The sequence below is a fragment of the Paroedura picta genome, chromosome 5 (assembly GCF_049243985.1).
Source record: "Paroedura picta isolate Pp20150507F chromosome 5, Ppicta_v3.0, whole genome shotgun sequence".
Lineage (NCBI taxonomy): Eukaryota > Metazoa > Chordata > Lepidosauria > Squamata > Gekkonidae > Paroedura > Paroedura picta.
The window spans coordinates 38,122,397-38,148,565 of NC_135373.1; the positions used below are offsets into that span (position 1 = coordinate 38,122,397).

A 26,169-nucleotide genomic window follows, 5' to 3' on the forward strand; every position below is an offset into this window, starting at 1 on the left:
GAGGGGTGGAACCCCCACGGAAAAACGCAGCCTATACAATGACGTCCTTGAGTCGTGAGCAACATCCAGCCTGGTTATATTATTTCGATTATTTGCCCATTCATAACAATATGGGACCGTCCATATAAGCAAAGAAAGCGGAGGGGGGGGAGGTCTTTGCCTCCCCCTTGGAGTCCAAATTTTGACAGGGAAACAAACTCTGAGGAAGAGTAAGGGGCCACAAAGCGCGGCCACTGGAAAGGGGCATTTCTAGCAGTATACCTGGAGCCTACTTTCCTCATGGCTGAGCTAGAAAGGACTTTTGCAGCCCTCTCGCCCAGCCTAACAGTACAACAAGAAAGGTGGGATTGAGTTAGAGGACCTCAGCCACGAAGGGTCCATAAACGTGGACACCATATTCACCAGGAGGGGACTTGAGGAGTGGGAATGCCCGGGCCTCAGAGTGAATGAGGATGCAAGCAGATATCGCTTCCTTCTCTCTGCAGCCCCTATGGATTCCAGCATAGAGGGGTTCTTGAGCCTCTCCCTCCTGCCTCGTGGCCCAGTGGCTCCCTCCTAGCCAGCCTCTGCCGAGATACTCCGAGAGGTTCCCCCCCCCCTCCGTCTGCCTCCTGGGATACTCCTTCCTTCACACGTGCGCCGGAATTCGAGGCTATGAATCTCCGCTCCTGCTGCTGAACGAGAACACGTTTCCCGCTTGTGTTTGGAAACGTGCAGGCCAACATCTGTGGACAGCTGCAGCAGGCTGCACCCTGCGGACCTGAGCAGTACTTTCCCCTCCCCGCCTGTTGTGGTCTCCTGGCACTGTCTCATCCCTTCATTTACCCCCTATGCTTGTACTTGAGCCAATGTCCCAAACAGGGTGGGTGGAAAACAGGGGATCTTTACATTGTACCCACCCCGAGAAAGGCTCAATTTCAGTCAAGGTAAGCCCATCACGTCTTTCCTGGAATGAGTATTGATAACAATGCAAACCTCTGAGCACATGCAAGGAACACTCCTCCACCTTCCCCCAGACTGTTCACTGCTATGGCATCTGGGATTAAAGGTAAAAGAACAGCAAGGGGGGGGGAATCACTGCCATAGGAAGCTGAGAATCTTCTTAGGGCATTTCCCTAGCCCTTGATAGCTTCTTGGGTAGAAAGTGTGAGGGGGCCAGAAATCAGCCTTGGTGATGCAGGATGTGACCTTGGGGCTGTATCTAGGAGGGTGGAGCCTGTTGCGCATGTTTCTCTCCAGCGTGGTGACTTATGAGCCTCCCTTGTGCCAGGAGGAAGGTCCAGTGTGATCCCCGGAGGGTGCCAGGCTGGGATTTGCCCAATGCCAAGAAGCATTGTGCCCGAGCACTCTCCTTTTGGCCTTGGCTTGGCTTGACTGGCACAAGCAGGCAAGCAAAGATCCCCACCTGGAGCTGTCGGCCGTGACTGGCGCTCGTCTCAGCCAGTCAGGCCGAGAGCTGAGCCAGCGGCCCCTCCCTCCCCCAAGCTAGGAGGGGCACATAGTGATACAAGAGGAGGCGGAGAAGCGAATGCACAAGGCAGAGCAGGTGGAGAAACATACCAGGCAGCAGCAGCATCCGAAGCAGCCACAACCGCAGCGGTAGCAGGAGGCCTCTCCTCTGGTGAATGGCTTAGGCATTCCTCTTCCTGCAGCTCAACCTTTGCACCTGGGGCTGGTACCCCCTGGGGTCAGGCAGACCCTCCAAGGTAAGCAGCACCCCTGATAACTCCAACAGCCCCAGAGGTTTGGGAGGAGCACCTGGGGCTTGGGGATGCTGTCTGCAGGGAGAGCAAAGTCTCAAACCCCATCCCATTTTATCATTGCTAGGGTTGCAATTCAATGGCCTATGGCTGGGACAATTCTGCCCTTGGGAGTCCCCTTGCTCAGGAGCGGCGGTGCTTTCCTCTAGGTGGCCAGAAGCCCTGCAGTGCCCCCCCCCCCCCCAGAATTCAGTAGGAAAAGTTGTCCTTCCTAAAGGGACGGGATTCTGGGTTTTATAAATAGGTTCCGCTCGGTTGGTCATCAAATGCCTGTGACTCATGTCCCCTAGGAAGTTCTGGGATTGGGACGGGATGGGGTTTTATGGCCAGGAGGGGAAGATATCAGCACATGCTCAGAGGCACGCATTCTTCACATGCCCCTGGGCTCAGCTATGGCATTCAAAATGGGTGCTAAGCCTGGCTCTAAGCAAACCGACTCTGGTTCTAGCCCAACTGGGGAGGCGTGAAAGCGTGCTTCCTTTCCCACTTTCGCACAGATGCACGCACAAACACACACACACTGTCTCTCTCTCTTTCTCATACCTTGTATGTTAGCCTCAGCTCAGAATGTTTTGCTCTTCCCCAGCAGCCAGTTTTCCTCCAAATCCTTTCTCCTCTCAGTCCCCTTCCCCAAAAGAAAACAGACTGTGAATGCGGTGTCTGATTTTATAAAATCTCTCGAGTGGCTGGCAGGGGAGGCGGAAGAGAAGGTTTCTGCCTTTCGGAACTAGCAGATGGACAGAGGGAGGGAGCAAGAGAAGGAGGTGGGGTATGATGTGGTCTCCTCCTGGCATGGTGTATGTGTGTGTGTGGGGGGGGGGGGGGAGAGAACTGGCAGTCTGACTGTTTTCCAAAAACCTGAAACGGGAGGATCTTTGTGCTTGTTTTGTGCAATTCCTAACATTTCACAGACAAAAATGGGGATCCTCTGGTAACACCCTCATTCCCGCTAGCTGAGCATTGCCCCCCCACCCCACGCCAAAAGCTCTTCTGGGCCTGTGGCAGAGTGTTTAACCTGGCCACCGAGTCAAAGTTCATCTCTCTCCCATGCAAAGATTTAATTTCTGAAGACCCAAGATGCTGTTTTTTGTGGCCTTTTGACCAAGCCCCCCACCCCCATACAACATATCTGGTAAGACAAAACAGGAGCAATTCACTAAGGACAGGAAACGGATGAGAAAATGCCATTCAGTAGGAAGCATTTGGTTGTTGTGATTGGGGGGGGGGGGGTCAGGTCTAGGATTAGGGTTGCTAACTCCAGATTGGGAAATACCTGGAGATTTGGGGGCAGAGCCTGGGGAAGGGAGGACTTCTATGAGGTATAATGCCACATTGGGTCTCAATTATGACCAAAGGCTTGGATTGGTGGATGTGGTTGATGTGTGTTTGCATGAGAGAGAGACAGACAGAGAAAGCTGTCTTGAGATCTTTGTACCCCAGAATGTATGTCCAAACATGCCTTTATGATTCCCTTTTTGTCTCACCTAAAAAGATGGTGTCTGTCTGCCTTGCAAAGAACCCTTCAAAAGTTATCAACCTCCCCCGCACCCATTAGTGAGCTCACTGGCCAATCAAAGTTAGATATTTGGGTTGCCAGCTGCTGAGAACGGGGGAAACATGTCCTGTCTGTTTAATAGAGGCCGAATGGCATATTATTTATCTCTTTGCCATGAATAGTTTCACCTGTCCATTTCCACACAATAGGTCTGCCTTCAAGGCATAGAATGTGCTTGCCAGGCCTTGGGACAACCCTATAAATATTTGGTGGCACATTGATAGCTATAAAAGGGCCAAAGAACAGGTTTTGTGCAGATCTCCTTTGCCACAGGTGGCCAGGTGTGTTGCCTTTGGAACTTCTTCAAAAAGCTACAAAAAGGTGCTCATTTAGTGCTTCATTTTAAACTATTTAAATCCTGCACTTTCATTTGGAGGGGGGGGGGGGGCGGGAAATCTTTCAAGATAGTTTATAATGAGAATAAACAAGAAGGAGCTAAGGCCACTAGCAGAAGGAAGAACTTTTCTAGTAAGTGCTGCTGCCTTCTCTTTAAAAACAGGACTGTATAGTAAGGTTGCCAAACTCCCTGTGAGACCTGGAGATCTAGAATTACAACTGACCTACAGAGATCAGTCCCCCTGAAGAAGACCTGCTGTTTTCCAAGAGTGTCTTCAACAACATTATATCCTGCTGAGGTTCGTCTCTTCCCCAAACCCCAGGCTGCATCACCAGTTCTCCAGGAATTTCTGACCCTAGAGATGGCAACATGGCAATAATGCTACCATCAAAACCAGAGTCTAAAACAACCTAGAAAGAAGAAGCAGAGCAGGTCCTACTCTCATCACGGCTCAAGCCCCACATTAACACTCTACAAATGCCTGGGAAGGCCTTTGCCCGGCACCTGCAGGTCAAGCAGCAAAGTGCCAGGCTACCATGCGATTGGCACTCCCTAGGACTGCCATGCACCATTTCCCGCACAGCAAGCCAAGAAAACTATGGCAGGGGTAGTTGTGGGGAGTATTGTGAAGGACAGAGCTCTGTGGGGAGAGGCCAGAGTTCAGTCTCTTGAGCACTTGGAAAAGCCCTGGTTCCTCTGGTCATGAGCCTGCCATTCCCAAGGGACTGTGGCCCAAATGAACCCTATGTGGATTTCCCAGCTCCAAAGCAAAGATGTCTTGGGCTGGGCCGGCTTCAGCCCTCCTGTTTCCCCCCATCCATCACTGTTAGACTCTGAGGTGACAAACTTGCCCGCTGATCCCCAGGATGTTTACTCAGATGGCCCAGGCTAGTCCATCCTCATCAGATCTCAGAATCTAAGCGGGGTCAGCCCTTGTTAGAACTCGGAATACCAGGGTCCCTACTGCAGAGGCAGGCAATGGGAAACCTCTTCTGCTTCATCATTTCCCTTGGGAACTGTATGGAGTTGCCACTTTCCAACGCCAGAAGCGGCCTTTGGTTTCAATGGGAGTTCTGGGTTGGTTCGCTTAAGATAGCTGACTGCCCCCATAGTCCTCCCACCACCACCCTGAGCGTATTTCTCTGCTAGCCAGGGGACAAATGGCGACTTGTGATTTCAACACATTCCAGAACTTTAAAATAATATATATTGCTTTGCTTCCATCACTGTAAGTATGAAGGGAAAGCAGACAAGAATAATGGGTTTTTGCTTTAGGAACAAATGGGGAGGAGGAAGTGTGAAAACAGACCAGTGGTGTTGGAGGGGGAGAGTAATCAAAGAGAGGGAAGCTCAAACAGAGAGAATGGAAGGCCCTCAGTGGTGAGGAGCTCTTTCCTGTCTTTTGAGGTGCTGTTTTTAATTAACTGGGTGGGAAGGAAATGGCCCTGTGTTGGGGTTGCTTTCTTAGAAATGTAATAATGCTCAGCCCTTCCACTGACCCAAGACTGTGGAAGGATTCCAATGAATGACCGCCTTGCATAGTTGTGAATTCCTGCATTGTGCAGGGGGTTGGACTAGATGACCCTGGAGATTCCTTCCAACTCTATGATTCTAGGATTCTATGCATAACAGTGCAGTAAGGTCTTTATCCACAGGGAGGTACTGTGGCTTAGTGGCATCTGCTTGGCACACAGATGGTCAAGCCTGGGTTGAATAGACTGGGCAGCAATTCACGTGGAAGACCTCTGCCTGCGACACTGGAAGGCCACTACCAGTCAGAGCGGGCAGTACTGGACCAAGGGTCTGATGTCACTGTAAAGGCAGCTTCCCGTGTTCACACCCTCCACACTGATGCTTGTGGGACATGTTCCCCTCCCCTCCTGTCTTTGCTGATCCAGCAAACCCAGAGGGAAAAGATGGACAACGTTCTTTGGAAGGTTCAAAGCACTTGACACATCTTATCTTGCAGTCCTCAAGACAGTCCTGAATATTGGCCCAAACATTGGGGTTGAGGGTTAAGAGCAGCTGCAACCCGGTCTGGTGCTTCACTCCTCCTCCACATGCAGCCAGCTGGGTGACCTTGGGCCACTCCCAGAGCTCTCTCACTTACCTCACAAGGTATCTGTTGTGGAGAGAGGAAGGGAAGGAGCTTGTAAAATGTTTTGAGACTCTTGAGCGCCAAGCAGAGGCAGCTCTGGAACCAGAGAAGGATCTCCTGATCCTCCATGCAAATAGGACAAGGCAGAGTCTCCATCTCCTGCCTGCTCTTCTAGGGAGGCGGCTGTTGCCTCTGCTTTGAAGTAGGGAGCCTGGTTTGCACAGGCAAATCTGAGTTGCTGATGCTGGCTTGCAGTCCACAGTCCTGGGTTTGTTCCATCCCGGATATGCAACCTGGGAATGGCCATCTGCCGTTTCAAGGTGTGCTGCCCTGCTGTGTGAGACTGTGGTGGTTGTTTATGAAGTTTATTAAGGGCACCAGTGTGAAAAGGAATGACTGCCATTGTGATTGAGAGCCAATTTGGTGTAGTGGTTAAGAGCTGCAGACTCTGATCTGAAGAACCGGGTCTGATTTTCCACTCCTCCTTCACATGCAGCCTGCTGGGTGACCTTGGGTGATCCACAGTTCTCTCAGAGCTCTCTCAGCCCCACCTGCTTCACAGGGTGTCTGTAGTGGGGAAAGGAAGAAAAGGTGATTGTAAGCTGCTTTCAGACTCCTTCAGGTAGTAAGAAGGTGGGGTACAAAGCCCAGCCCTTCTTCTTTTCTATACATTCCCTCTTTTCCTATGCTATCTTTCTATTAGAAGCGGAGCATTCCAGATGTGGTTTGGAAAATACCTGGGCATATTGGGAAAGGGGTGCTGTGGCTACAGTTTCTCTACTGGGGCCCAGAATTCTGACTAGAGAGGGAATAAGCCTCAGTGGCCTGACCTCTACTCTCAAGAAGTCACGAAAAAGGCCTGGTGACTTTTAACCAGCTTTTTGATTAATGTTTTGTTTGGGTTTTGCAAGTTACTGTCCCTCTTGATTGCAGAGAACGCTCTGGATAGGCGAAGGATTCCAATGCAGGACAGGGGTGAGCCAAACCATGAAGTGTCAAACCTCTGGACCTCAGAGAGCTTCCCGCCTGTGTGACCTCGTCTACTACCCAGTCAGGTCTCCTAAACCAGGGGAAGTCAAGCTGTGGTAGGGGTAGTCTACCTGCCAGCAAATGCTGGCAGGGGCTCATGGGAATTGTAGTCCATGGACATCTGGAGGACCATAGGTTGACTACCCCTGTCCTAAACCATCCCATGCTTCTCCACCCCCACCACCCCAATCCCAGACACACCCATGCCGCAAATGGCATGTGTACCTATTTATCCAGAAATTGATCTCAGGCAGAACAAAAACATATTTTCCTTCTAGAAACCCTTATGAACCAAAAGGTTAAAGGCAGCAGGAACAGGTACCTTCAGTTATACAATTTGTCCATCTCTTGGGAAGGTCATGCAAATAGGGAGGTCATTATGGCAGTTTTCCTGTTCTATTATGCAAAACGCTTATGCTTTGCCCTGAGCAGCACACAAGGCCTGTGTGTCCACCCCAAAGGGAAAGAACGATGATTCTGTTTCAAAGGGCTGAGGCAAAACAACGCTTAAACTGAGCTGCTTTGAATGCAGAAGCCCCACCGGTGAGTGCTTTCTGCCTCTTCACCTTCCCATTTCTGCAAGCCTAATTTCAGCCTTGCTCCAGATGGCCCAGGCTAACCTGATCTCATCAGATCTCGAAAGCTCAGCAGGTCAGTGCTCAGAAGGAAGTCCAAAGCCCACGGAAGTCCAGGGCCGCCACAGAGAGGCATGCAATAGCAAACCACTTCTTTTCGTCTCTTGCCTTGAAAGCTCTATGGCCAAGATTTGGATGCGAGCGGAAAGCACTTTCCACCACCACCCACTTCTGCAACTTGCCCACTAGGCAGAGGATCCAGAGATGATTTGAGCTAAGCCCAAATCATCGTTCACAGCTTGGTAGTATTTCTGCCTTGGGGTAAGAGCGGTGGATCCTGGCCGTTCCCCAAAACAGGCATGCTTGGGTGGCACCAGGCAAAGCAGGAGCTTAGGGGGGGGGGGGTGGAGTTGCATAATGGATACTGTACAACAATAGGATCTAGCCAGGGAAAAAGCAAGGGGACTGGTTCCCTAGATCAGGGGTAGTCAACCTGTGGTGCTCCAGATGTTCATGGACTGCAATTCCCACGAGCCCCTGCCAGCGTTTGCTGGCAGGGGCACATGGGAATTGTAGTCCATGAACATCTGGAGGACCACAGGTTGACTACCCCTGCCCTAGATTGTTCCACCCATGCCCAATTATCCATCCGCTCCCTTCTGTTCATCCAGTGGGCCTGTGGGGGAATAGTTATTAATCGCCATCATTATGACTGAGTCATTGTTTATGGGGTTTTAATGGGGAATTTTGATGGTTTCAATGTATTGATTTGTAGTAAATTATTGTGAACCGCCGCAAGCCGGTTCTGAGAGCGGCGGTCATACAAATAGAATAATAAACAAACAAACAAACAAATAAATAACCTAGTTGGCCCAAATGCAGGATAGCAAGACAGCTGCTCCACAGCTTCTCTCCAGCCGGATGGAGTGTGACACAGCTGGCCACCACGGTCCACGTGGAGAGCTCCCCTTAGGACCACAAGCACTACGACCACAAACGGGAAGAAAGGATTGGGGGCAGCAAACCTGATGAAGAATAGAGAAGCCCTCTCTCGGCATGCAGTTTTCCCCTGCCTGTTTTGAGCAGAAAGCACCCCGCCCCCAAATTAAGCCTTACAAACATGATCTCTCCCATCCTTAGTTGTTCTCCTTGGTTTCTCCTTCCTTCTGATTTCCTCTGCTATCGCCATTTATGTCATGCTGCACAGGAGCTGAGCTTATTAAGCCAACGCAAAACGCTTTGCAAAACGGCTCAGTTCTTTAGCAAGGCAGATCCCACCTGCACCTGACTGTTAAGACGCAATCTAAACCAGTGTTGTGTTTCCAACGGAGACCAGCAGATGCCACTGGGAAGCTCCTAACCCCAAAGACAACAGCCTCCTTCTTTCCGTCATGTGGTTTCAGAGGCATACGGCTTCTGATTATGGAAGCTCTATTTAGCAATTAATGTTTAATAACCTGGTCCCTCCCCTATTATGTGGCAGAGACTTCCATAAGGGGGGGGGGGAGTGTGAAGAAGCAATTTCTTTCATCCTGCATGGGCCAGGCTAACCCAGTCTCATCAGATCTTGGAAGCTAGGCAGGGCTGGCCCCAGTTAGCACTTGGATGTAGCATTGCCAACCTCCAGGTGGTGGCTGGAGGTCTCTTAGGATGACAACCGGTCTCCAGGGAACAGAAATCAGTCCCCCTGAAATCCCCCACCTGCCTGCCTCAGGCTCCACCCCCAAAATCTCCAGGTATTTCTCAGCCCAGAGTGGACAATCCTATTTGGATGGGAGACCCCAAGGATTTCCAGAGCCACAACGTGCATGCAAACCACGTCTGTTTGTCTGCTGCCTGCTGGGTGTGCCTTTGGGGTCACCATGCTGCCTGTGACATGCTGGCAAATTCCACTACCATCCTGATCTTACTGTCTGTCCATATCATTTGATAACAACCCCCACAATAGCCTTACAGCAGGTGGAGAAAAAATTCTCACACTGCAGCAGTCGTGATTTGATAACGCAGTCCTTTTGTCATCTGTTTTCGTACAGAGGCTCCCGTGCCTTTCACGATAGGTGTACAAACCCCTTGATATTGCCCTTTTTCCCCTCTACTATATTGCTTAATTTAAGGCTTTTAACATGACACTAGCTCATTGGCAAGTTAATTCGAACACATATAAACACATGAAACGGCCCTACGGTGGGGAAGTAGGATTCTGTTGAGCTCAACACCTCCAGCTGATCTCTTTCCCAGCCCCACCACCTGAGATCCTTCTAGCTGCAGGAATGGGGGCGGCAGCTTATGCTTGCAAAGCATGTCTGCTACATCTGAGAGAGAAAACCTTCGTAAAACCTCGGTTGAATCAATGCACCAAACTGGATTTTGCAAGTCAACTCTACATGGTGCGAGACGCATTTTGCAACAAACGTCGTTTAAAAATACTAGAAAGCCAGCAAAATGTTACTGCTCTGAAAGCAGCATATAGCTCATGTACAGCAAAAGAGAGAAAACATTTACCAGAATGTTTAATAAGTAGCATCATGAAGACAAATGTGAACAACACTTTGTTTTCCATGTATGTGGTTAGGATGAGGATGGAAGAAACTCTCCAGGTACATTTGAGGGCACTTTTTTTTTAATTAAAAGATAAATAGTGGAGAGATACAGTAATCTCCCTATTCCGGATGCTCAAAAGTTGGCAGCCTTCGGGTAACTGGGGGCTTCTGATAGATTTATTTTAGCTGTTTATGCCTCTCTGTCTCCCCAAAGTGGCTTACGACACCCTCCCTCCCTCTCCATTTGATTATCACAACACTGTGAGGAAGGTTAGGCAAGTTGACATGACAGAGTGGGGATTTGAACCGGGGTGTCCCAGATCCTAATCTGACAGTCTGCCATGCTAGCTCTTGTTTATTGCACTGGCTTCTTATTGATCTTATACTTAGCAAAATGAACAGAGATAGTCAGGATACATCAAGCAGTTTAAGTTTAAAAACTGAAGACAAAAATTCAGCCATAATAAAGGTGACATTGTTGGTTGGATTGATTTTATACCAAGATCACCACGGTCTTTTGCAGCAGGCCCTTTCATTCCTTTGGTTACAGCACCCCTGCTCCCAATTTAGGGAAGGCAAAAAGCTTGGGTTGGGGGAGCCTCCAGCCTGCCCATGGGACCATCACCAGCCATTTCCTCTAAATCAAATTTAGAATCCAGTGGCGCCTTTAAGACCAACAGTTTTATTAAAGTAGCACAATTAAATCAGGTATTAAAGGTACTACTGGACTCTGATTTTATAGTTTTATTAAAGGTATGAGCCACGAAAGCTCATGGCTTTCGTGGCTCGTACCCATAATAAAACTTTGTTGGTCTTAAAGGTGCCACTGGACTCTAAATTTGTTCTGCTGCTTCAGACCAACACGACTACCTGCTTGAATCTATTTCCTCTAGATGTGATTCCGTTCTGAAATCAGAGGAAACAAGTGTAGTTCAAAGTACTTAAAGAGAACCTAATGTAGCCCGTTGCTTCAGGGGGAAGAAATCAGGATGTCTGTTGTTGATTTCTGTTCCGGGTTTTTTCTCCCAGAAGGTAATGTGGTTTACTCTTGTGTCAGAACTGATGGCTTTTTTTTAAATGGCTGGTGCAATAAAGGATCCCTGGGAGTAGGAAACAAGGGGAATGTAGAGACACATAAGGATGAAAGAGTTGGCGGGTAGCTTAGGGATGCTGGCTGCTGCCGCTGAGAACAATTTTGCTACAGTGCAACTGTCGCCATGGCAACCTCCTCAGGACCAGTTGCTATATGTAATAGGATAATGAGATGATTGCCCCTCCTTCCCCAGCTCCCGAATCTCATCCTGAGAATAAACACCCTAGTAAAGATTTGAAGGGGGCAGGGGGGAGAGAGACCTCATGAAAGAGGCAAAACACTGTACAGAGGGGGGAGTGTATCCTCTGATATAATCACTATGCAATCCTGAAAAACCAGTTGCTTCTTTGGAGTATAGGGAAAAAATTATAACAGTAAAGTAATAACCTTGATTAGGACTGACCAGGTTCGCAATGCTGGGGGTAACCTTCAGACTAACACAAAGCTCTTCTTCCTACTGTATGTTCTAAAAATGTAAAAGGGAAGAGAAAAATGTAAGTATAAAAAAAGAAAGGAAATTCTAGAAATATCTTTTCCTCCATTTAGATTTGTTTTCAGTTATACATCCAGGCTGAGTAAGATCTCTGTGTAACTTGAAATCTTTCATGTCACTTTACATATAAATCTCATCATTCTTTTCAAATGAGAAAGTCCTAGGCATATTTATTTATATTTATTTGTAGACCGCCCCTCTCCACGAGCAGGCTCAGAGTGGTTTACAACATACATGCCATATACATCATAAAATCACAATTAAAACCATATTAAAACTATAAACACTCCACTTTTGTCTGTTTCTTAGTCAGTCTGCTTCTTCTCATACTGTTATTACTGGAATGACCCGGAAGTGAACAAAGGAAGGCCCCTAGATTTTATCAGCTGTACTAGGTGATTTGTTCTGGCCTCAACCATAAGCCTGAGGGGAGAGCACCAGTTTGCAGGCCCTGCAGAAATTAGGTAGTTCTATCAGGCCCTGAGTCTCAGTTGGCAACTTGTTCCACCAGGTTGGGGCCATGGCCGAAATGGTCCTGACCCTGGTTGAGATCAGTTGCCCTTCCTTCAGGCCCATTTTATTTTCATAGTCACAATGCAGTGATTTGTTCAACCCCCCCTAGTGTGCCTTGAGTGGAGGAATAAGGGACTGAAACATAGATTTCCTCCCTCTAAACCCAATGTTCTCTCACTGCACCATTCAGTTTGAGTCTCCTTTACAAATGCTTGAACATTTGTGTAGAACGCCAGCTTGGTGTAGTGGTTAGGAATGTGGACTTCTAATCTGGTGAGCTGGGTTTGATTCCAAGCTCCCCCATATGCAACTAGCTGGGTGACCTTGGGCTCGCCACAGCACTGATAACGCTGTTCTGACCAAGCAGTAATATCAGGGCTCTCTCAGCCTTACCCACCTCACAGGGTGTCTGTTGTGGGGAGAGGAAAGGGAAAGGGAAGGCGAATGTAAGCCACTTTGAGACTCCTTTGGGTAGAGATAAGTGGCATAGAAGAACCAATTCTTCTTCTTCAGTAATATCAGGGTTCTCTCAGCCTCACCTCCCTCACAGGGTGTCTGTTGTGGGGAGAGGAAAGTGAAGGTGATTGTAAGCCGCTTTGAGACACCTTTGGGTTGAGAAAAGCAGCATAGAAGAACCACCACCACCACCACATCCTCCTCGGCCCATCTGAAACACTAAAACAAGAATAATGCCCTCGAGCATGCAGAATCTGCATTTCACATACCACTGCCTCATGCAGTCAAAAGACTGCTCCAATCTAGTAGGCTCTGGGGGCAGACATCTTTGCCAGCCAAGGCGATGCTGGAAAAATCAAACGGGGGATCTTTTGTATGACTCGGAAGGGAACTCTCCCATCTTTGCCAATGCAGGTCTACTTCATACATAAAGGTAGCAGAATATGACTATAAAATCATAAAAACTGTCACCATAAAATTATCAGGACATAAAACAATATAAAACAACACAACAGGCTAGAAAGATAGGCATGAACTAGTTTTTTCAGCTAGAAGCAGACTTTAAAAGATGGAACTGCTCACTTAAAAGCCTGGGTAAAAATAAAGGTTTTGTTTTCGTGACTAAAGGTTAGTCAAGCTTCAAGGGGCAGGGTATTCCAAAGATGAAGTGCCACCACTGAAAAAGCCCTACCTCAGATTGCCACTTTCCTCACTTCTGCAGATAGGGCTCAAAGAGGAGGACCTTGATTTTCTCTGGCTCAGTTTTCACCAGCAAGGGAAGAGACCTCCAAGTCTGAGAAGCAAAATCTTTGTGCAGAACCAGTTATGCCCCCCTCCTCCAAGTGCTGGACGTAGCCTGCATCCAGATTTGCTACTCATGCAGGACCATGCACTGTCACTGGTTCGGACTTTTGCCATCCCCTTCTTGCACGCATGCTGTTACCTCTCACTGCATAGGTTCCTGAGATGCAAAGAAGAGCCAGGCTCTCCCAGCAGGAAGAGGGAATTTTGGCGTGAGAAAAGCAGCAACTGCACGGCTGTTAATGAGGAGCTCTGTGGTCCTCTGATGTATCTGATTACCAGCAAGCTGTGTCACCTACCATGGCACAATGTACAATCTTTATTAATGGTCATTTAGACCAATACAAACTGTAGGGTAATGTTGTGTCACCATGCACTGGATAAAACTTATTATGCACACAATGTATATACATCAAGATAATTTTTAAATTGCTAAAACACACAAGCAATAAAACAGGGACCATAAAACCACATAACTCTGTGTACAAATACCTTATTATCCTCTGAGATTAATACGTAACTTAATAGCGGCTGCACAAGATTTAGCAGTATAAACTATAATCTGAAGTGTCTCATCACTCAGTGGGCCCGAAACTTTCCAGAATTGGTTGTAATAACTTATCTTGTAACATGTCGGATATGGGGCGATAAAGTAAAAAATGCTCCACTGCTTCTATTTGCCCACTTGCACAGGGACAGAGTTTTTGAGAAAAGGCATTTTCTTATAATGGCCTCCTCATCCTGCTGTTGGAAGACTCTTACTGTGCTGTCACACACAGTGCATTGTGGGTGAGGGCCATGGCAGGTGGCCCTGTTGAGTGTGGACATTCCTTCACCTGAGGCACATCTCTTTGGTAAGGGTGTGCTTCCTGAAGCTCACTTTATTGTTGGTGCTCCCACTCAATGAGCTATGGAAAGTTAGTCCCACAAGGGAGCAGGAGCTGAAGCAGTGGTACAAAGCTCCCATCCAAATACTCAGTTTGTTAATGTTTGCAGGAGGTAGGCAGCCTGCAAACTTCCCAGCCGGATGACTGATCCATTCATTGAAGTATACCGGAGGTTGTTTTTGTTTTTTAACATCAGCCTAATTGCCATGCATCCTGATGTGGTTAGCCCAGGCTAGCCCAATGTTGCCCAAGTAGGGTTGGCCCTAGGACCACCGAAGGCAGTCCAGGGTTGCTACCAAGTGGTCCAGCTGCCCCTCTTTGTCTTGATGCAAGTCCTATGGCGCTCCAGTCCTAGTCATGCACTTGGGAAGCTTCTGTGTTGTTGTGAGGACACAAACAGCCACCCGGAGCCTCATTCTGCTAGAAAAGAGATATAGACTATTGATCAAAGGACGTTTAAAGATGGTCACACTAGTACCTTCTGGTGCACTCTCTCAGGGAGCAGTTTGCTCGTCCAGAAGTGGCCCTCCAGAGTGACCCCAAGGGGCTGGTGAGGGAAAGAGTGAGAAGCAATTTCTCGTTTTCCCCAGCAGGTGAGTTTTCCACAAATTTCCTGAGGAACATTAGTGTCTGCGGGGAAGATGCAGCCTGCACCTGTAAACATGAGGACATTTTTGGCTACGTGCTCAAAGCAGAGCATGCGTTCATCAAACACGGATCTCCCCTCCAAATGTGGTGGTTTTCCACGGAGGATGAAGAAGACCTGTGTTTTATACCGTGCTTTTCTTTACCACAAGGAGTCTCAAAGCCTTCCCGTCCTCTCCCCACATCAGGCAATTTGTGAAGTAGGTAGGGCTGAGAGTTCAGAAAGAAAGGTGGCTACCCCAAGGTCACACAACAGGCTTCATGTGAAGGAGGAGTGAAGCATTAAGCCCAACTCTCCAGATTAGAGCCTGCTGCTCGATGAACAGTGAGACAGAGGCAAACTCTGTGTATGCAAAGAGGAAAGGCAAAAGAAATGGGGCTGGAAGATTATTTTTATTATTAATTTGATTTGATTTGTATGACCGCTGCTCTTGGAGAACTGGCTCGCAGCGGTTTACAATATTTCAAATACAAATGATCACATTAAAACCATTAAAATTCCCCATTAAACCCCCCATAAAACAATAATACACTAACAATGATGGCAATGTTCCCACACAGGGCCACTGGATGGGTAGAAAAGCAACCTGATAGGTAACTGTGGAGTGAAAGTGAGCAGGAAGTAAAGCAGATGTCAACATATCTCAATGGCGGTGGTGGTGGTGGAAGGTACAGTCAAGTTGCAGCCAGCGTAGGGTGACCCCATAGTGTTTCCAAGGCAAGACATGGTCAGAGTTGTTTTGCCATTGGCTGCCTGTCTGGTGATCTGGACTTTCCTTGGTCTCCCATCCAAATGCAAAGCAGGGCCAACCTTGCTTAGCTTCTGACTGGGTCATCCAAGCCAGGGATTTTCCCTCACCAGAACAGTCCTGTGCTCTTGTGACAAGAAAGGCCGAATTCACAAAAAGCCTGTGCTGAACGTAAAGAAACCTAGTCAGCCATTATGGTGCCACAAGACTCCTGTTTTTTATTTTCTCTGGGGGCTGCCTATGAATACTTCTTTGTAAGGCAATGACACTTTGCACATGCTTGGAGGCATTATTTTATCACCTCACAGCCCAGTTTGGCCTTTGAACAAGCTCTTGTGCCCCAGAGGTCTGACTGTTGCAGTTCTGAGCAGTCAGCGCTCAGGGAACTGAAGTCGTTTTGAGTTCTGCTTTTGTGAGGAAAGGGAAAGTTGCCAGTTTGGCCAAGACCAGCAACCTGGCACAACAGACAGCCCGGAGAGAGGTTCCAGGAAGGAGAGAGGTTCCAGGGGCAAGCTGGCAGATCTATTTATTTATATCCCACCTTTCTCCTCAATGGGCATCCAAAGCAGCTTACACTGTTGGTCTCTCCTCCATTCTAGCCTCACAACAGCCCTGTGAGGTAGGCTAGGCTGAAAATGTGTGCCTGGCCCCAGGTGACCCAGCAAGCTTCCATGGCAGAGCTGGGATTCAAAGCCGAGTTTCCCAGATCCTAGTCCCACTACACCATGCAGGCTCTCTATGTCTCTTGCAAGGGGAGTTGGTGGAAGAGAAGGTTGGGGAGAGGGGGCTCCCCCAAGCCCCTGGTGTTGATTCGGACTGATAAGGGGGAGGATTTCCTTCCTGGCCGGGGCGCCTGCTCGAGTAAGGCACTCTGCACATGTTCGGGGCTCTGCCACTCTCCTGCTACTTCTTGGCACGCCAAAGGCGTCGCTAGCTTCGGTCGCGGTTGGCCTCTGCCTGCCACACTGGCGTAGAGGCAGCCGGAGAAGGCGCTCCAGAGCGGCGGCGGGGTAAGCGGGCTGGGGCGTCCTTGGCGGCCTCGGGGGTTGCGGTCGAGGCTTGCGGAGGCTGCCCGGCCTCTGCGCACGTGGACGTCGGAGGGCGGCTTGGCGCGGGTTCCGGGGCTCAGACCTGGTCGACGCCCCGGGGACACTCGGCGGCGGCGGCGGCGCTTCTTCCCCGGTTAGCGCCGTTGATCCAGAGGCGCCGCTTGCCCTGCCCTTTGCCGGAGGGGAGGCTGCAGAAGGGTCAGGGCGAGGCCTGGCGGCGCAGCTTGCATTCAGACGTGCATGTTGCGGCACGCGGTTAGATTTTCTGCGGGGGGCAGCGCAGCTCCCCCTTTGCTTTCCCCGCCCCCGCCCAGTCTCCCGCTGCAGCCCGCGCTGCGGTGCTTAGTCGCGGACGCGCCTGGCGCAAAGAGAGGCAGCCTCGTCCCCGGCCACAGGTTTGGGTGGGGCGGACCGGTAGGGCTTGACACGGAAGGGTTTACCTGGGGGCCAAAGACACAGGAGCAGGATCGGCTTCTCTTTCTAGGACGTCGCTGATGCCCATCGCCCTGTCCTTTTTGACCCCAGGGGGTCGGGCGGAACCAATGGCTTGCGATTAAGTCAAAAGAAGTTTCGGCTAAACATCCGGGGGAAGTTCCAGACGGCTAGAACAGTTCCTCAGTGGAACAGGCTTCCTCGGGAGAGGGTGGGTTCTCCTTCCTTGGAAGTTTTTAAGCAGAGGCGAGATGGCCACCTTGCAGAAATTCTGATCCTGTGAACTTAGGCAGATTGTGAGTGGGTGGGCAGAAGGGACTGTGGCCACGCTTGGCTCTTGTGGCCATATCTTGCATGCCCAGGGAAATGCGGATCGCCACTTTGGGGTCAGGAGGTGAATTTCCTCCAGGCCAGACTGGCCAGAGATTCTCGGGGGGGGGGGTTTGGGGGGGGCATCATCTGAGCATCGAACTGGGGTCATTGTGGGTGGCCAGGTTGTTGAGAGTTTCCTGCATTCTGCAGGGGTTTGGACTAGATGACCCTGGCATCCCTTCCAACTCCATGATTCTGTGAAAGCAGAAATGGCAGTAATAGCTGCCAGCTGTGAATTTTTTTTGTACACAACCAACAGGCCGTCTAGCCTGCCAACCCTTTCTCTTCTCCCCCCTCTCCTTCCTGGGACTGTGCTCCACCCTCCCATGGGGCCAACAGAGCCCTTCCCTGCTTATGGTGTTGCTGAAACCTGCATTGTAGTTACGTAGTGTTGTAACTCCTTCCGCTTTTGAGATTCCAGAAGAGCTAAGAGCCTTGCAGGAGCTTTCATGGTTCTACAAGGCCTGTGAAACTGAGCTCATCCACCAGGTCTTTGGTTGAAACCAGGGTGTGGGAGATATCAGGGACCCCTCCACAACCAAGAACTATTGACATCCCTGAGAATTGGGGCCCGGAGGCACTGATGGAGGGGGAGACATGGGAGGTTAAGGAGCAGGTTTTATTTTTTATTTTTCTTCTCACTGGAGTAGCTTGGTATTTGGTTTTTACGGGTTTTATGTTTTTATGTATTGGGGTTTTATTCTATTGTAACCCGCCATGAGTCATTTTTGGGAGCAGTGTGTAAGAAATGTAATAAATAAATAAATAAATAAATAGAAATTCGGTTCTGGGCTCTTTGAAAAGAGGGCAGAATAGTACATAATGTTGTATATTCTCTGGAACGGCCCATCGTACATTGCTGTGCTAGTATTTTATCTCTGTGCCTTGAAGAGCTTTGCCTGCTGTTTTCTGTACATTCTGGTGCTCTTGAAAGCACAGAAGCAGCCAGGTCATTTCTTATGGTTAGTTGGCAGCCCTGCCGCAGTTTAGATGTGACTCACTCAGCCCTGCCTTGCACGCGAGGCACAGCCCTCCTGGCTTTTGTCTTTGTGTACTTATTTCATACTTCTCCTTTCTCCTCTCCTCCATTTTATCTGCACAACAACCCTGCGAGGTAGGTTTGAGAGTGTGTGGTTGGCCCGAGGTCACCCAGGAAGCTTCCAGGGCAGAGTGGGGATTCGAAACTGGGTCTCCCACACTAATTGATTATTTTATTTGTATCCTGCTACTCCCACACAGTGGCTTGTAGTGGGTCACAACAGTAACAACCCACAGTAAAATCCCCTGTACAGTAAAACCCAGTAAAACTCCATAAAATTCACCCATGGGCAGTGAAAAATAGTCCTCCCCCATTTTGGAGATTTCAGCGGAGGAATAGGAAATATTTGCTGGCCAAAGATTCTGCTATTATGAACACCTTGCAGGGCCAGAACAGACTAAACAAGTTTGAAAATTGTAAAAAACTGTTAATTGCATCTGTGTGCATTTGTACAAGTGACTTCTGATGCCAATCTATTTGATTGAAGCACGTTAGGTCAAGATATTATTGTATTTTATGGATTTTTGTGTAACCCACCACAAGCCAGTCTCTGAGAGCGGCGGGCTAGAAATCAAATAAATACAAAATAAATATTTGTCATTATTGGTGCATGCACTTAGATGTTTTCTGTGTGCCTAATAGGCATTCTTTTATGGCTTTTAAACATTTGAGCTCCTATAATAAACAACGGGCTCCATGGAATGGTAGAGGACAGAAAGGCCTGGAGGATCATTGTCCATGGGGTCGCAATGGGTCAGACACAACTTCGCAACTAACGACAACAACAACAATAAACAGTTTATAGTTGTCAGAAATTGATTTTTGGGTTGGGTTCTTGTTTCCCTTTTTGTTACTTGTTGGGATAGCCTGGTGACCCAGCTGGCCCAGGGAGGGGCCCACGGCCCACTGGTAGTTTTAACACCTGATGGGGACCTGAAGCGGTGCAGGGATCCCAGAGGGGAGAGAACCCTCCAGTGTTCTGGCATTGCTGACACATTGCTTTTTCCAGAACCGACAATGGGTAAACACAACAGTAAGCTGGCCCCTGAGATGTTGGATGACCTGGTGAGGAGCACCGAATTTAACGAGCAGGAGCTGAAGCAGTGGTACAAAGGCTTCCTGAAAGACTGTCCCACGGGCATCCTCAATCTGGAGGAATTCCAGCAACTCTACATCAAGGTATGGGGAGGGGGAGAAGGGGCTGGGAGTGAGTGGCCCTGGAGACCCTCGTGGGCCTAGCTGTCTTGAAGGCCATGGTCTACGTGAGGAACACAGACTTGGGGAATAGACAAAAATGTGTGAATTCCTTAAGCCAGAAGGTCCCTAGACCTTCCAACACCTTTCCTGGCACCCACCAGGTTTCTTTAGAAAATGGGAACTGCCAGATGGGCCTCTGATTAGCTGTGCAGCTTGTTTTTTAAAAGACAGCAGCTGCCACCACCACAACAAAAGAATCCCCACTGTATGAGAGAAGAAGCTGTGCGTAGGCAAGAAAATAGTGTAAGACACGAAGGTCATTTTAGCATCCTAAATGGAGCTGCCGTCTGAAATGTCCAAGAGTTAGGAGGCTGGTGCATAACCTCTCTCCCTTAACTAAAAGAACGTAATTGCTGTGGACAGTTCTAGCACTAGGCAAATGTTCTGATCCCCCCCCATGAAGCCTGTGCAGTAAAACACAGGGGGACTTTGTGCAATAATAAATCAGTCAACTCTCTCTCCCTTTTTGCTCTGTTGACACGTTGCTGGGCACCGTCCATTTTTCTTCATCTTTAACCTTACTGCCTGACCTTTTGTGGCTGGCTCCGTCTCCTTGGAAAACCTTTTGTGAGTGGACTCAGCAGCCTGTATCAGAAATCCAAAGGTGTCCACAGTTCCAAAACGGCTGGGAACCTCTTTCTTAAGCTGTTTCTGCTGTTTTCGAGACTTATTTATGTTATCCTGCCCTTCTCCTGGTGGCTCTCTGCAGTATATGTGATTCTTCCTCCACTTTATCCTCAGAACAACCCTGCAAGGTAGTCTAGCCCAAGATCACCCAGTGGATTTCATGCTGAGTAAGGATTTGACTTTGAGTCTCCTTGGGCCTATTACGATATTCTAAACAGCCTCTGTTTTTGTGGCTGGTGCAGACCTAATTGAAAGACAGTTTCCCAGACCACGCCTGTCCCAGATGCATGAACATGTTGACAGGCGCACCTCTTGTTGCGCTCTTGCAGATGCTGCTACCAGCGCCGCTCTTCTCCCTTTTCTCTCTGCAGTTTTTCCCTTACGGCGACGCCTCCAAGTTTGCTCAGCACGCTTTCCGCACCTTTGACAAAAACGGTGACGGAACAATTGACTTCCGGGAGTTCATCTGCGCACTTTCCGTTACTTCCCGGGGGAGCTTTGAGCAGAAGCTGAACTGGGCCTTCGAGATGTACGATCTGGATGGAGACGGCAAGATAACCCGCTTGGAGATGCTGGAGATCATTGAGGTATCTGGAGGCCAGCTGGGAGGTTATCCGTGGATGCATTTCCTCAGGGACCTTCCTGTGCAACGTTTAGTGTTTGTTTGTGAAGGAGTCTGAGCTGAGATGGGTAGTTCTGTTCCCAGGGACCCCTGCATGCTGTCCACAGTCTCCTAAGGATCAGGGCTAGTCAAACTGCGGCCCTCCAGATCTCCATGGACTACAATTCCCATGAAGCAAATGCTGGCAGGGGTTCATGGGAATTGTAGTCCATGGCCATCTGGAGGGCTGCAGTTTCACTACCTCTGATCTAACCCCTGTACAATTCCCATGAAGCAAATACTGGCAGGGGTTCATGGGAATTGTAGTCCATGGCCATCTGGAGGGCTGCAGTTTCACTACCTCTGATCTAACCCCTGTACAATTCCCATTAAGCAAATGCTGGCAGGGGTTCATGGGAATTGTAGTCCATGGCCATCTGGAGGGCTGCAGTTTGACTACCTCTGATCTAACCCCTGTAGTGGCATCTCTGGCTTCGAGACTGCAAAGCGGCTTGGCCTGGCAGCTGCTAATCTGTATGTATGTAAATACCATCAAGTTCCAGCTGACTTACGGCAACTCTAGCAAGGGGCTTTCAGGGCAAGTGCAAAGCAGAGGAGGTTTTCCATCGCATTTCCAAGGGCTCCCTAGGTTATCCGTGGCCTTTCCTAGAAGTTTGGTTGGCCGCTGGGCATCACTAAACATCACCGGAGCCCACTTCCCCTGTTGCCCTACAGGCCTACTCTCTTTTTCCACCATGGAAATGGTAAAATGATCAGTCAGCTGATCGGCAGGCTCCCGCATCTTGCCTCTGCATCCACTTCTCTGAAGGGGCATGACTCCACTTCCGGGGTTCCTCAGAGCCTGAAAGATATTTCTGGGTTTCCTCCATGGTCAAGAGGTTGAAAAAGGCTCCCCTAAAGTGTCTTGTGCTGCTGGGCCAGCCTGTGCCAAAGACCACCCATCTCAGCCCCCCCCTCTCTCCCCCTCCCTCTTCAGGCTATCTACAAGATGGTGGGCACGGTCATCATGATGAGAATGAACCAAGATGGGCTGACCCCCCAGCAACGCGTCGACAAGATCTTCACCAAGATGGACAAGGACAAAGACGACCAGATCACCCTGGAGGAGTTCAAGGAAGCAGCCAAGAGTGACCCTTCCATTGTTCTCCTGCTCCAATGTGACATGCAGAAATAGAGGGGTCGGGGGCCTGGCATGCAATCCTGCCCTTCCCTCCCCGGCCTTGCGTCTTCTTCTCCCTCCTTCTCAGAGCTGCAGACACCACTCCCTGCAGCAGGTTGGGCTTTCTCTGCATGGCCTCTCGAGCCCAACCAAGTCTGCCCCCCCGCCCACCCCCCAAGAAGCCCCCTGCCATTGACAACACATGCAAGTTCTTTAAGGCAATATTCTCGAGCCTTGCCCCAGATCTCAATCAGATTTCAGCCTTTTGCGTATCTGCTGACCCCGATATGTCCAGTGCCAGCTGTCTTTCCTTCCCTGACCATTCAGCCCCCTCCCCGACGACAGATATTCCCCCAAGACTGTGCCAGCAAAACCTACCTTTGGTGGCCTGCCTAAATCCATGACTCTTGATGCAAGATCTTGTAATCCCCCAAGTTCGGCTCAGCTCCCCAACCTCTAGCTTTAGGGAGCCTTTCTTCCCTCTTGTGACTTGCAACATAATTTTGAGACATGGCCCTTAATGGCGATTCTAGTGTGTTCTTTTCCTTTACTGTTCTGGAAGCCCACCCACCCACCCCTCATCTCCCGCCACCCGAACCCCCTGAAGCCCCAAAGGGAAACGGTTCCCCTCTCCCCATTTGCTGACTCCCCCTCCCACTGTTTGTTGCCGTGAAGAGCCAGTGGCGGATGTGAAACATCCGGCTTTTGTAAATGGAGGAAAAGAGATCCCCCCACCCCCAGACTCCCTTCACTTAAAAAAGAGCGGGGCCTGCTATAGAAATGTTACTGTTGGTAGGAAGTGGCTCAGAGTAATTTCAGTGCTGTGTCCAAAACACAAATGCTTGTGTCCTTATGGACGTTTGAATCTCAGTGGATCAGCTGAAAGGCTCGATGCTGAGGGCGGGTGGAGGAATATACTTTTCAAAAGGGCTAAAAGAGTCGGTGGTTGGTAAGGGGAAAATGGCATCATCCAAGGGATTCCCGACCACCTGATAAGGCAGTCTGGTTTCGGCACCACCTGCTTGTTTACAAATAGCTTCGGTGCATTTTTGTCAGTGGTACGGGGAGTCCTGGGATAGGCAGAGCTCGGGGGTTGCTAGAAACTTATTTCTAGGGCTAAATCTTCAGTGCCGGGAGAATACTTTTTGCATTCTGAAGGAAAAGAGTGGTTTTGCTTTTTCCTCTTCTGTGCCTGGGATGAATAGAGATGTCTGCGTTTGCAGCGTTGAAACAGACGGCTGGCATTTTTTGTGTGTGCTTGCTTTTCTCTGTGGGGGAGGGGGGTTGAACTATTCTTCCCTGGGTTGGTGCAATGCGTATCTTTCCCCCTCCCTCTCTGGGATTGCATATGACCCAAGGCAGGCTGGTTGTGTGAAGCGGTCGACAGGCGCTTGACCTGACTCTTGCCTGCCACTGTGAGGGAAGCCACGCCACACTGTCCCTGGGGGCAGCATAGGTGAATGAAGCCAAAAGATAGCCGCTCCCATCTGTCTGGAGCTGAGTAAGAAGCAGCCCTAAGGAAGGTGTGCTTTAGGATGCTTTGGGCTGGTCCTGCGTTGAGCAGGGGGTTGGACTAGATGGCCTGTATGGCCCCTTCCAACTCTATGATTCTATGATTCTATGAAGGTGACCCTTGGAGGTCGTGACCTCGTTGGAATGATCCAGAGCAGGCTGGTGGAGCGGGATAGGGTTTATCCCAGGGGGTGCTCTGCAGGGCTCCCAGCTGACACCCATGGCAGAGGGAAGGGCCTCCAGACCAGCATTCTGGGAGATCACAGCCAAGCTTCTCCTTCCCCCTCCCTCCCCCTCCCCCCCGCCCGCTACCTCTATCCTTCAGCATCCCCCCTCCAGGACTGAAGATTATTCTTGGGTACGTGTTCAGTCTGTTTGTCGTGGTTTTGAATATTGTAATTGTTTACAAACTGTGATGTTATATTTTTTTTAAACTGGGGAAAAATAAAATGTGTCCAACTTGGTGGCTTTTTCTTGTCCCTCTGCCGTAGCGGTAGAACTTGGGGGTGGGGGTAGAAAGGGCTATCGGCTCACAGCTGACTTAAGCAACCGTGTAGGGTTTTGCAGGCAAGTGTCAAGGGAGGCAGTTTGACATTGCCTGCCTCATTGTAGCAACCCTGGACTTCCTTGGTCTCCCTTCCAAATTCTAAACAGAGTCAGCCTTGCTTAATTTCTGAGATTTAATGAGATTGGCCAAGCCTGGACCATTAAGGTCAGGGAAGCCCAAGAACTGGCATACCTTAATATGGAGGGCGGGCCGATCCATTGCACCATACATTGGCTGATTTTTTTTAACAAAATCACTGCGCTTTCTGTTTCCCCTCCAGCCACTCCCCGACAATCTGCATCTCTATCCCACGAGGGAACAGAGGTTCTGAGTCTGAACTGTCTTGGTCAGTGTGAGCCTTGATTTGGTGCCCTCCAAGCAGTGTCTGGAAATCTCCTGGGATTACGACTAATCTCCCGGTGATAGAGATTAGCTCCCCTGGAGAAAACAACCACTTTGGAAGGTGAACTCTGTGGCATTGTACCCCATTGAAGTCCCACCCCACTTTTCTCAGGCTCCACTCCCAAAAATCTCCAGCCAGGAGATACTATCTGACCCTCCACTGCACCACCAAAACATACTTCTCTTTTCCAAACTAAGTATTGTGTATCTTAAGCTAAAATCCAGAGCCACTAAACTACTCCACAACCTGCAAGTTGAGGGGGGGGGGGGAGACACTATTGATCAGGGTGACAATCTCTTGGAGACAAAGAAGAGCTTTGACTCTTGCAAACACCAGCAAGGATCTTCTGGGATCAGTCCCTTCCTAAGCAAGCATTTGGTTTCTATACCTCTTCAAGCAGCCTTCTAAATACTTGAAGATGGCTATCAAATCCTCTCTCAGTCATCTCCTCTCTAGGCTACACATACCAAGCTCCCCCAACCTTTCTCCAAACCCCTCACCATCTTTGTTGCCCTCCTCTGGACACGTTCCAGTTTGTCAACATCCCTCTTCAACAGGGGTGCCCAAAACTGAACACAGGACTCCAAGTGAGCAGAGCAAAGCGGTACCATCACCTCCCGTGATCTGGACACGATATTGTGTTCGATACAGCCCAAAATACCATAGTCCAGTTTCAGTAGTCCAGTTACTAGTCTCCCAGAAAACTCCTCTTTCTGCAAGCTCTGAAAATACAGAGAATAGTATGTTTCAGTATGGGGAAGCTGGGTGTGATGGGTGGCTAACGGTCTGTCCTTGTATCCACAGTAGATGCCCAATAACACATTTTGAATGTAGGACAAAATGGTAGCTAACAAACAAGAAGGTAAGAAGATAAGAAAAGCCCTGCTGGATGAGACCAGTGGTCCACTGAGTCCAGCATCCTGGCTCACACAGAACCAACTAGTTCAGGGGTAGTCAAACTGCGGTCCTCCAGATGTCCATGGACTACATTTCCCAGGAGCCCCTGCCAGCGAATGCTGGCAGGGGCCTCTGGGAATTGTAGTCCATGGACATCTGGAGGACCGCAGTTTGACTACCCCTGAACTAGTTCCTCTCGGCATCCAGTAACAGGACATATAGGCCACTGCTTTCCCCTGATGTTGCCACCTGGCACTGGGATTCAGAGGTTCATTGCCTTTGAATGTGGAGGTTCACTTTCATCATCATGGGTAATAAGTCCTGATAGACCCCTCCTCCATGAATCTAGCTACTCCCTTGTTAAAGCTGTCTGTGCCTGTGGCCATAACTTCACCCTCTGGCAGCGAGTCCTACATTTAATCACTCTTTGTGGTCTGTCCTGGATTTACTGCCCATCAGCTTCCTTGCTGGCCCTTGAGTTCTAGAATTTTGGGAAAGAGGGAGAAAGCACTTTTTGTCCATTCTCGTTGCCTCATCCATATATTTTTTAAAACCTCCAGCATGTCCCCCCCACGTCCTTGGTGGATTCTTTTGCAAACTGTTCTAAACTGCAAGCATTGCTTCTAAAGGGTGAGCAGAAGAGTAACTCCTGCAGAACACTCCTCAGAGGGAAGATTTGGCTTCCTACAATGGGTAGGTTCTGGTAATAGCAGTTGCAGTGC

General features: G+C 49.4%; 1 protein-coding gene and 1 long non-coding RNA gene across 4 annotated transcripts; one reads left to right on the plus strand and one right to left on the minus strand.

Annotated features, from left to right (window-relative positions):
- Positions 1-1,504: 1,504 nt before the first annotated feature.
- Positions 1,505-24,064, plus strand: HPCAL4 (hippocalcin like 4). 3 transcript variants are annotated; one of them, XM_077337312.1, is made up of 4 exons: positions 1,505-1,706; positions 19,433-19,602; positions 20,679-20,894; positions 21,906-24,064. In XM_077337312.1, the coding sequence occupies exons 2-4, from the start codon at positions 19,441-19,443 to the stop codon at positions 22,101-22,103; spliced, it is 576 nt and encodes a 191-aa protein (XP_077193427.1). In that variant the 5' UTR covers positions 1,505-1,706; positions 19,433-19,440; the 3' UTR covers positions 22,104-24,064. The 3 variants fall into 3 exon arrangements, with proteins under 3 accessions (XP_077193427.1, XP_077193428.1, XP_077193429.1); XM_077337313.1 differs by lacking the exon at positions 1,505-1,706 and adding an exon at positions 16,438-16,541; XM_077337314.1 differs by lacking the exon at positions 1,505-1,706 and adding an exon at positions 17,204-17,223.
- On the minus strand, positions 5,951-17,160 carry LOC143837468 (uncharacterized). Its single transcript, XR_013230983.1, has 3 exons — positions 17,021-17,160; positions 11,375-11,453; positions 5,951-6,317 (listed from the first exon to the last, which is right to left on the minus strand). It is a non-coding gene; the product is annotated as an uncharacterized LOC143837468 (long non-coding RNA).
- Positions 24,065-26,169: the final 2,105 nt, after the last annotated feature.

Coding starts and splice junctions, on each gene's coding strand:
- HPCAL4 (XM_077337312.1), top strand. CDS start 19,441: ATGGGTAAACACAACAGTAAGCTGGCCCCTGAGATGTTGGATGACCTG. Junction 19,603..20,678: donor TCCAGCAACTCTACATCAAG/GTATGGGGAGGG, acceptor TTCTCTCTGCAG/TTTTTCCCTTACGGCGACGC. Junction 20,895..21,905: donor AGATGCTGGAGATCATTGAG/GTATCTGGAGGC, acceptor CTCCCTCTTCAG/GCTATCTACAAGATGGTGGG.